Consider the following 11,532-nt stretch of genomic DNA (forward strand, 5'->3'; position numbering starts at 1 on the left):
AAATCTTAGGATTCTCCAGTCATGCTGAGGAAAGGTTACAGTCTGAGATTGGGTGGAGGCAGGATCACCTTTCATTCTGAGGTAGAGTAAGAACTAGTAATCAGCTGCTTTGCATTTCTGATCTTCAGATTGAACCCCACTATCAGTCTCTAGATCTTATATTTATCATCCAACAGTAGGTAGAAGGGATGATTGTAAATATACTACTCATATATGAAATTCCTTTTTTAATTTAGATTAGAAAGAATCTTATTTTACATATCAATCCCAGTTCCCTCTCCCTCCCATCCTTCCATGCCAATCACAGACCTCCCATCCCATGGGGGATCATACTGAAAAATGGATAAAGAAAATGTGGTACATTTACACAGTATAGTACAACTCAGTGGAAAAAAACAATGGAATCTTAAAATTTGCAGGCAAATGGATGAACCTAGAGGAAACCATCCTGAGTGAGATAACCCAGCCACAAAAAGACAAACATGGTATGTACTCACTCATATATGGATATCAGACATAGAACAATGATTACCAGTCTACAATCCATACCACTAGAACTGATCAGCATATGTCAGAAAGGAAGGAAGGAAGACTGAAAGAAGGAAGGAAGGAAGGAAGGAAGGAAGGAAGGAAGGAAGGAAGGGAAGGTGGGTGACAGGGCACATCATTCTGTATGGTGTGAATATGTGTTTCTTTTATTGGTTGATGAATAAATGATGATTTGTCAGTAGCCAAGCAGGAAGTATAGGCAGGGCTAAAAGACTAGAAGAATGCTAAGAAGAAAAAAAGGCAGGGAAGCAGTGGTCAGAAAGAGATGCCATGCAGTCACTGAACAAGTAACATGCTGAAGCATTCTGGGGAAGCCACAGCCTTGTAGCAATACATACTTTAATATAAATGGGTTAATAATTAAAACAGGGGTAGCAAATAAGAAGCCTGGGCCATCTGCCATATAGTTAATAATTAATATAAGCCTCTGTGTATTTATTTGGGACTAAAAGGTTGCGGGTCCAGGTGGGACAGAAACTATATCCACATAAATCCTGGGAGGGATTGGGAAGGAATTCTAAACATAAAGAAACAGAGGCAAGCACAGCTTCTTGGTAGAAGCATTTTCTCAGGTGTGCTCTGTTTGTTAGAGGCAAGCAGAGGCATGGCTGCTTTACGAAGCCTTCCTGATTCAGTATTAGTTGCAAAAACTGCAGGGCTCTTTTAAGAGGGATGGTTACCAAACAATTAAATTGTGTTTGTGAGCAGCTAGCAGCATGCTTCGTGGTGGAGACATGAACCTAGGAACTCCACCATGAAGCTAGACTCTCGGAAAGCCAAGAATAAATGGGGCCAGTCACCACTTTAATCTTGGCCATTCTGTTTAGCAGATTAAAAACTCATATGGTCAGGAAAACATAGACATATATAGTAAAGACTGAGGCAGATGAAGTAAAACCACTAAAAGGTTTACAGTGTGCTTAAAAATATATGTAGCCTTGAGAAAGAAAAGAAAAGGGATAGAGAAAGTCCTAAAAAGAAATAGAGTTAACTGGATATGGTAACAAACACCTTTAATCCCAGCATTATGGAGGCAGAGGCAGCTAGATCTCTACGATTTCAAGACCAGCCTGGTTTACAGAGTGAATTCCAAGACAGCCAAAAATACACAGAGGAACCCTGCCTCAAAAAAAATTAAAAATTAAAAGTAGTGATAAAAAACACATAAAGATGAAAATACACAGATAGTTTGGGTACTGTATGTTATTGTGTTGTCTTTGAATTGTTTGATTAATGAAGAAGAAGCAACAGCTGCTAAAAGATATTTGTTTGCAAATTCTGCTGGATTCATCCATTATATATATTTTGAAAATTCCTTGACCTCAAAATTTAAGTCTAAAGAGATGTTACTTTGGAAAAGAGGTTCTGCTTTTATTTTCTCAGAAGATGAAAAGCTGTGGGATCCCTTCCAGACTAATATGGTTTGATCAGGCATAACCCACCTGAAGCAATGGCCCAGGTGATCCAACATCCAAAGCAGCTGAGACCATGAAGCCTCAGACTACTACAGCCAGGATTTGGCCAGGATTATGGGTTTTCTCAGGGAGACTGACTGTGGCCCCAAACAGCAGGAAGCAGTGTGGAAAGAACTATGCCCACATTCCCAAATGTTGCTTATCAATATTTGGGTTGGTTATAAATGGTGAATGATCACAGTCTATCTCTTTTTAAAGAAAAACAAGGAATATAATATAAAAATTACTACTTTTCATTAGTATAGATTTTGGTTTATTGATATAAATTTAAAGTCAATTTTGTGAAAACCTTTTTATTGAGACAGAAAAGAGGAGATGATGAGGGATGTCATTCTGTATGTTGTGAATATATGTTTCTCTTATTGCTTGATGAATAAATGCTGATTGTCCAGCAGCCAATCTGGAAGTATAGTTGAGGCCACAAGCCTAGAAGAATGCTAGGAAGAGAACAGGTAGGGATACAGTGTCCAGTAAGAGATGCCATGTAGCTGCCTAAGGAGTAACATGCCAGAGCATTACTGGTAAGCCACAGCCTTGTGGCGATACATAGTTTAATGGGTTAATAGTTAATAATTAAGAAAGAGCTAGCAAATAAGATGCCTGAACCATTTCCCAAACAGTTTATAAGTAATATAAGCCTCTATGTATTTATTTGAACCTAAAGTGCTTTGGGACCCGGTGGGGCAGAAACTTCCATCCACAGGAAAGTAAGGAAAACCCTAGATTTGGTTAGTTAAAATCCACAACTAGCCTAAGTACAGATGCATTCCATATATCCAAAGTACCTTATGGAATACTGGAATAGTGATACCCTCATCTTGAGTAGAAGTCCACTTGCTAATGATACTTATAATGAATAAATTTTTATGTAAATCTCATGTAACATCATGCAAAAGGAATCAGACAGAGCCAAAGCCTGTGGGTGCTTTGTGATATAAACAGTCTTTCTTTAATGAATTAGGACCAATTTCATTGATAAGCACTTTCTTGCTTTGCCTGCTTCTTCCCACTCAAAAATGCACAGTATTTCTCTTTTTGATTATTATTTTATTTAAAATTAAATAAGCATAAACAATATTAGCTTTTATTATGGCATCTTCAGGGACAATTTGTTTTTCTTAATTGGCCTTTGGCACTTGGAGGGAGAATTATCAGCCCAGATGACAAAAGTTCATTATATATATATATGTTTATATACCAATTTGCATGTACTATATAGGTGATTGATTTTAGGTAAAACATTAATAATATGATTACTTATGACTTTCCAGACATATTTTTGTTGTTTTATCCTCCTCTTTCCTTATTCCACTTTGATGCTAGATTATATTCAGTTTCATGGAGAAGGCAATAATAAACCTTGAGAGATCATGCTGCCCTCTGTAAAATCTTACTGTGTGTAATGATATTTGGAATACTATCCAGAACAGTGACTGTAATCATTAAGGATGTTAAAACACATGCTGTACTTGGTGTGAAATTATGTGTAAAAGACATAAAGTTGCTAACAAATTCCAGTGACAAAGTAGTTGTTTCCCTAACAGTTTTTGACCAGGAAGGCCCATGACGCCATCCACAGAATGCATGCACCGCCAATGGGTATGCATGAACCAAATGTCAAGGATCTATAGATGTTAATATACTCTGCTCTGGTTTCAGAATATGGAGAAAGTAGGCTGAACATGATCTCTTAAATGATAATGTGGTGAACACTAAATGTATTATACTGGATACCAGAGCAAAGTGTCAATAGATTAACTGATCAGCTTCATATTGACACTATCATAAAACCCAACAAGATATAACTACCAGTCCAAGTCACAAAAGGTACAGTTGCAACCAACTACTTTATGCCAGAATTCATAAGGAAACCTATATTTCAAACTGTTAGCCAGGCCAAAAATCTGTGGCTGGGGTAGACATAGATCCAGTAGCAAGATTTTTACTGTCCTTTTGATAAGTAGATGTGGTGTACCTAAAACTCTTCTCAAGATGGTTTTGAGTCCATAGACAGCTGTTATCATCCCATGTAGCAAAGATAAATTCTATAATGGTTGGTGGTTTCTCACGAAGACTCGTACCAATGAAATTGCTAAAAATAGATGACTGTGCTGTAGTTGCCTGAGGGTCATAAAGGGATTTTAAAATATGCACCCCATTCATGGTTCAAAGAATTCTTCAAAAATTTGACAGATGGACATAAGAGCCTGAGGGAAATAATGGAAGTGTTAGGAAATGACTACACATTCTACTGGCTGTGACCTAAACGTCAGACATCAGGAAGTACATATGGTTATGGTGACCTATGAACTCACTAAAGCGTAGTCATTGTATACAAATTAGGAAAAAGTGTATCTAGGGCTACAGTAATGATAATGACACAGGTAAAAATCCCTAAGGGGTCAAGGCCAAGGATCCTTCATCTCAGATTCCAAATCTTTCTTCCTGTAGACCATCTCTGCATAGCTTTGGGGATGGTCTGATGGACTATATAAGTAGTAGGAAGGTAACTGAAGACAAGATTCTGGTATAGCAGCTTTCTTCAGTTGGTACCCAGACTATAGTGGGATTTTTCAGAGATGCGGCTGTCTTCGATTCGACCACATATCTGTAAGTATTCTCTTCCTTCCGCTCCTCAAAGCCTAATAATTCTTCATTTTACACCAATCACCACTTGTATAGAACATTTTCCTTGCTCTTGTGCAATACCTAACAACATTCTAATCTTTCCTGCATAGGGAAACTGTGTAGACAATTTAGACCAGTGGGTCTTAAAAGGGTTAAGGTTCCTTCTTCCAGAGATAAACAACTGTAGAAAGTGTCTTTTCTTGATTTAAGTGAGGAGAAAAGGTAAGTGTGTTACTGACTTGTAGTATGTAGAAACTAGAGAGATATCCCCACAGCCTCAGAGCACAGGGCAGCTCCAGAACAAAGAATGGTCTATCTAAAATTGCTGTGCTGCTGAAATTAAGAGCTCTTGCTGGAAGGAGACCACTGGTGCCTATGGTTTCAATTTGTCACAACTCCTGAAACATGTAGTTAACACTTTCAGGATCCAAGGCACCATGAATTGCCTGGCTTGAGTCAACCTGATGAAACTTCCAAAACTCAGCTAAGGCAGGGAATGCTTACAGTTGTGTATCCTATAGAGCTTTGAGAATTTGTCTCAATCCTAATAAATTTGTAAATAAAAATGTAAGCTATAGTTCCTAGCTAGTTGCTTTTGTATCCATGAAGAAAATGAATGAATGACAATTATGGGATATATTTTAGGAAGTGTAGAAAAAGTAGACATTGTGCACATCTCCATTGATTAGTAGTAGTAGTAGTAGTAGTAGTAGTAGTAGTAGTAGTATGTGTGTATGTTCATCAAGTCTCAAATGAACTCAGGAGAGAGCATAATATCTTTGAAAAATTAAAGAAACTATGAATTCTGAAAAATATTACTTAAGTTTACATTTAATATATTGTTTATGAGCCAGGTAGTGGTGGTACGTGCCTTCAATCCCAGTACTTAGAGGGCAGAAGCAGGCAGATCTCTGTAAGTTTGAGGCCATCCTGGTCTATATAACAAGTTTCAAGACAGACTCCAAAGCTACAGAGAATAACCCTGTCCTGGAAAAGCAAAATAACACACACACACACACACACACACACACACACACACACACACACACACTACACATTTTGTGATATTTTAATTATTTAATTATTTGTCTATTTGAGTATAGGTATTTCCTACACATAAATTTTTTAACAATTCTCTAGTTTAATTTTGGAAATTTCAAGTTACAACGGCTATAAATTTTGGTTCCCAGGGCTTTCAATTTGTTCCATTTTTTATTTTCATGGAAATGTGTAGTGTGTGCTTTTATGGGTATTCAGTTTGTGTGTGCCATGGAGAATTAGGTTTGGATATAGGGAGTCCTTCTCTATAGTTCTTCAACCTTTATCATAGGGGCAGGATCTCTCAATGAAATACAAAGATTACCACTCTAGCTAGGCATGCTAGCAAGCTTGTGCTGTGGATTTCTAATGTCCACCCATGAAGGTACAATTATAGGCAAACTAGAATATTACACAGGTCAGGCTCTCAATTGAAACCTAATAATTTAAATTCTTGCCTTCATGCTTTCTTTTTTTAGTTTGTTGTTTTTGTTGTTGCTGTTTTGTTTTTGGAGACAGGGTTTCTCCCTATAGCTTTGTAGACCAGGCTGGCCTCAAACTCAGAGAACCACCAGCCTCTGCCTCCCCCAGTGCTGGGGTTAAAGTTGTGTGCCACCATAGCCAGGCTGCCTTAATGCTTTCTTGATAAGCACTTTAACCATGAAGACATCTCCCCAGCCCATGACTCACATTTCGATATACAAAACACTTTGCTGTAGTACCAGTGAAGTTTAAAACTCCTTTTTACAGTGGCCCTTGATGTTTTTCCCTCTTCAAATAAGAGGGAAATTTTAAGGCCCTTGTCTTTCAAAAAGCACACAAATAACAAAACCAGAAAATACAGTCACAAATTTTAAAGGTGAGGTTGTCAGAGCAGAGGTCCTAGAACCTCTGTTATCATGTCATCTACTGCAAATTGTTGACTGAATTCCCACAGTGGAAGACATATTTTTTTCTCACTCCACACTGTTGAAAAGGACACTGGGACTACAAAATGGTTAGCTATACATCATCACTCTTGTGACTCCATGTGAATTGATTGTCTCTGCAATTCCTTTCCTTACAGCAGGGGCACTCCTGCTGCTGTTGCTCATGTGGGAGAATGGGGCTTGTGTGCCCAGGTGTCTCATGAAAGATGGAGGCTGCCAGAAGGTCCTCAGCTGGGTATTTAACAAGACAAGCACCACATCTGAGACCATCAACCACCTCTCTTCAGAAATCTTAAATGAATTTGTAAGTCCTTCCCTTACTTTAGACTTTTTCATAAAAAGGTCCAGGTTCAGTGACCAAGATGAACTGCAACTTAAGTGAGAAAACATGAACCAGAGTTCTAATAATACACATCCACAGACACAAGAAAGCAACAGCCTCTAAAATATGGGGGAGGGCATGGGATCGTCAGGAAATCACTAAGTTTGGGGGGGGACATGAAAATATTTTAAAATATATTTGAAAGAAATTTAAAAAGATTTTTCTGTCATTTTTTATTTTTTTTTTGTTTCTACTCTTAATATGAACCCTACAAGGGACGGTCGAAAGAGGGCTCTGAGTTTCTGTTCTTGGGTGCTCTTGGAAGTCTGCATTGCATTCCTCACTTAGCATACAGCAAATATACAATAAAGGAGGATCAAGATGGATGATCCTTAAACTGGATATAATTACTATAACTGCAACAATGTCAGGAAGGGGAAAATACAACAATAATAGCAATAGTAATAGTAAATACCTTTTCAAGATCCCCAAATCTGGGAGCCATGGTTTAAAGAATTAGAGGACATGAGTTTGACACTGCAAAATGAGCACTGGCTTAGAAACATGAACAGGCTTTCTCTTCCTGATGAATATACTTTAAAGGCTAGATCTTATCTGCTCTAAGTCAATCCAGGAGGCAAAAATAGGCCAGGGCTTCAGCATCAGTGGCTGTGAGCACAAGGCTACCAGGTGCACAATGAATATTTATTAACACTGTCCTCTGCAGTAGCTGTTTCATTTTTGTCATTCCCCATTACTGATTGACAACCTTTTATTTTAAGATCCCTAACCACCCAAGAAACAATCATGATGTTGTTGATTACCAAATTTAAGAGTAAATGTGGTGAATGATATATAGCAACATATAATATTTTAAAATTAACTAATATTTAAACATCAAATTATGTTTTTGCATTTAGAATTTTTCCATTGTGTAGTGTTTCCTAAGATATTATTCTTTGATTCTGTTACAATCAGCACAATTACATCCATAATTTTTATGAATTGAATATGTTCAGGGTACATAGATTCAGTGTTAATAGAAATACATATACTTATATAATGGGTAATTAGAGAAAGTGTATAGCTTGCTCCAACAAGAATATAGTAAGCATTGGTCTCTAATCTTATAAAAGGATAATCATTAAAATAGTGTCTTGTAGATTGGGTGTTTTAGTGCTTCCTTTGGAAATAGTAACTTTTAGGAGAGTGAGAAATCAGAACTGTAAAGTTGTGAAGACATGAGAAGCTAATAGGTTAGATGTGAAAATTAGATTACATCTCCAATGGAAAGAAGAGGCCAAGGGTCTCTTTTTTAATTTCTTAATTTAATGTAGTGTCCACATTCCAACATGAATAGGGGAAGTTTCACAAGGTCCCTGCTCCTACAGAAATAATTATAAGCAAATTAATGGCCTCCAATACATGGGAACCAGTTTCTTCAGGGAGAAGCCCCTTCATAAGTCATCCAATCCCAAGTGGTTATTCACAAATACATTGTACATACTAGCAACTCAAAATTGCCTTGGGGGTGACATATGTATACATATGTATGTTTGTTGCTGTGCATATGTAACAACAATGAAGAGAATGTAAACTTGAGAGGGAGTGAAAACCTAGGAAGATTTGCAGGGAGAAGAATGTGGGTGGAAATTATGTAAATACAGTACTCATAGATGAAATTCCCCAAAAACTGACAAAAATAAATATTTTAATTACATAAGGAAAATGCATTCAAACATAACACTCTGCTGTGAGTTCATTTACTCAACTCCAAAATTCCTAATAGCTGACTTTTTTAATCATTTCCAGGATGCACAGTATGATCCAGGTCAGAAGTTCCAGAACAGGCCTACCATGAGCTGCCACACTGAATCCCGCTCCATCCCAAACAACAAAAGAAAAGCTCAAAGGATGGAGGTGCATCCTCCCCCAACCACCCGAAAACACGTACCATTTAGACTTGGTAACCACACCTTCAGGAGTGCAGAGAAAGGATGAGCACACAAGAAAAGAAACTGGACAGCTGATACAGTACGCACAAAATACAACTGAGAGTAACTTTAAAGCATATCCACAAATTGTTCATGAAATGGTCCCTATTTTAATCACAGCTTATCATTAAGATTGAACCTATTATTATGTTAGAAACTTTGAACAGATTTGAGTTTTTATGGTTAAATTTATTGTCATATGCAGGCATAGAAGAGCAAGAAGAGTAGCAAGCATTGTACACTACTGACCATGGCATCAATTCTTCTTGACTTGGAAGATGTCACTTGGTGTATTTCTGTTTTCTGCCTAATGTTGCACTCTTACCTGATACCATTCTCTGGGGTCTTTGCATGTAGGTCCAGTAAAATACTATTCATGTTTAGTAGGGTACAAATGTGACCTGTCATAACTAGATAGACAATACCAGTGTGTTTTTACTATAGTCTGCTTATCTGATGACCAGCCCATAACCAATCTCAACTTGAGTTAAAAATAACTATTATTGTATGTGTTCATATGGCATACATATAACGTGCTCATGATTTACTGGAATCAGCATTTTGTCCATCTGTTATGCACAATTGCAATTGCAAAACATAAGAAAAGGTGAAGGAAAAGAGAGTGTTGAAAGCTACTCTGTGGCTAGACACTTCACAAAACACTATCAGAATTTCTTCAGTTGATCATCAAACAAGCCCAAAGACTACACTAATTACCATGTGTAATTCAACCTGCAGTTTTACACTTATTTTAATATGATACTCAATTGTGTTTTCCTTAGCCTGGGGCCCTTCTGAAAGTGACAATCAGAATACTGGCTGCCTGGAAAAACCTTCTGTACCATGTAGAAAACAACATGGCTCATCTTAATGAAACTCCTTATGCTACTACATCAAAAGTTGCACTGATTGATGGTCAAATCAAAAGACTCACAAAAGATCTGAAGGGCATTAAAACTATACTCAGCCAGGTGAGTCATCTCTTTAAATGCTCTTACTTTCTCTCATTATTCAGGTAAACTGAAACATCTCTAATGAAAACTGTACTTTGAACTAATTCAGTCTCCCACAGTGAAATTCAGGCAGATAATTGCATAGACAATCTTGGGACTAAAGGGGATGTGGCACTTAAAACTTCTCAAAAGTGCTTCACTCTACACCTCACAACACAGAGTTCTCAAGAATACTAATGATTCCTAGAAGCGATTTGGACAGTGTCTTTTTCTGGGCAGAGTTGCTTCTTACCACAGTATCCCTAAGCAGAAAGCATTTGAGCCCACCAGATGCAACCCCCATCATTTCTGTAGCTTCATGTCCATGATTTATGGAGAATAGATAGTGTTGATGGAAGAAAAGGAAAACTGTCTCCTAAGAAAACTAATAAAATACCAATGGCACATCACAAGTAGTACTGACAACATGAAAAAATTCCTCACAAGAAAACTGACACTAGATCCTCTATTTTTCTCTGGTCAAAAGCTTGTCAAAGGAAGCAGGGAGTCTGTCTACTCCTGTAATGATATACTTCATCTAAGATCAACTACACTACAAAAAATAAATGCATGATTATTCTATCTAGTTTTTACTAAGAACAGATTTATAGTATCCTGGTCCACATACATGAAACATATATTTTGACTTAAGGTTTACATTAATAACTTTCCTCAAAACATTATTCAACATTTACAAGTAATGAGAATTAGCAAATATTAACAATATATATAATAACCGGTTGATTATTATTTTGTCATTAGGTTCATCCAGAACTTAAAGAAAATGAGAACTACCCTGCCTGGTCAGGAGAGCCATATGTACAGCAATCCCAAAGAAGAATTCAACTTTTTGGTTTACATAGCTTGTTCTTCTGCTTGCACAGAGATGCACAAAGGGTGTCTGATTTTGTCAGTATCTTGAGACACCAAATTGTGCCTAATAAATGAAAAGCTTCCATCCTTCCTATGTATTTCCAGAACAGTTCCTACTGATCTAATCCTTAAAAGATTCTTTACATTTTATGTTTCAATGTGTGATTGAATGTAAGAGTCACTTCTTTTTTTAAATTTTATTTTCAATTACAATATAATTGTATCACTTCCCTCTTTGCTGTATTCCCTGCAAACCTTCCCTTATCCCCTATCCCACTCTATTCTCTCTAAAATATATTGTTTCTTTTCTTTAATTATTAATTTACATGCATATATTATTGCTACATATATGTATGTATAGATTAATATATATGCAAATACACCATTTATTGTTGTTTGTATGCATGCTTTTAGGACTGACCATATAATATTGGATAACCAATTAGGGGACTCAATCCTTGGGGATACCTCACTCTGTAGTCATTAATTTTTTTTTTTTTTAGCTCTTCATCTAGAGGTGAATCCCTATGTGATTTCCTTCACCACACTGGGATGCCAGTTGGAGTTAGAACTGTTCAGGAATTGTTTAAGGAGACATAATATTGAATTTTCATGGGTATAACTTCGATGTCACATATATAGCAGACATAGTTTTACAGTTTACATAGAGTCGCTGGCCCTCTGGCTCTTAACATTCCTTCCACCCTCTATTCAATGAAGTTTTCTGAGCCT

General features: G+C 37.0%; 1 protein-coding gene across 1 annotated transcript; it reads left to right on the forward strand.

Annotated features, from left to right (window-relative positions):
- Positions 1-4,603: 4,603 nt before the first annotated feature.
- Positions 4,604-10,875, forward strand: LOC101841774 (prolactin-5A1-like). Its single transcript, XM_005066432.1, has 5 exons — positions 4,604-4,634; positions 6,757-6,923; positions 8,754-8,861; positions 9,718-9,906; positions 10,690-10,875. Exons 1-5 carry the CDS (start codon positions 4,604-4,606, stop codon positions 10,873-10,875), a joined length of 681 nt encoding a protein of 226 aa, XP_005066489.1.
- The last annotated feature ends 657 nt before the right edge of the window (positions 10,876-11,532 follow it).

The sequence above is a fragment of the Mesocricetus auratus genome, unplaced genomic scaffold, assembly GCF_017639785.1.
Source record: "Mesocricetus auratus isolate SY011 unplaced genomic scaffold, BCM_Maur_2.0 Super-Scaffold_100013, whole genome shotgun sequence".
NCBI classification, from domain to species: domain Eukaryota; kingdom Metazoa; phylum Chordata; class Mammalia; order Rodentia; family Cricetidae; genus Mesocricetus; species Mesocricetus auratus.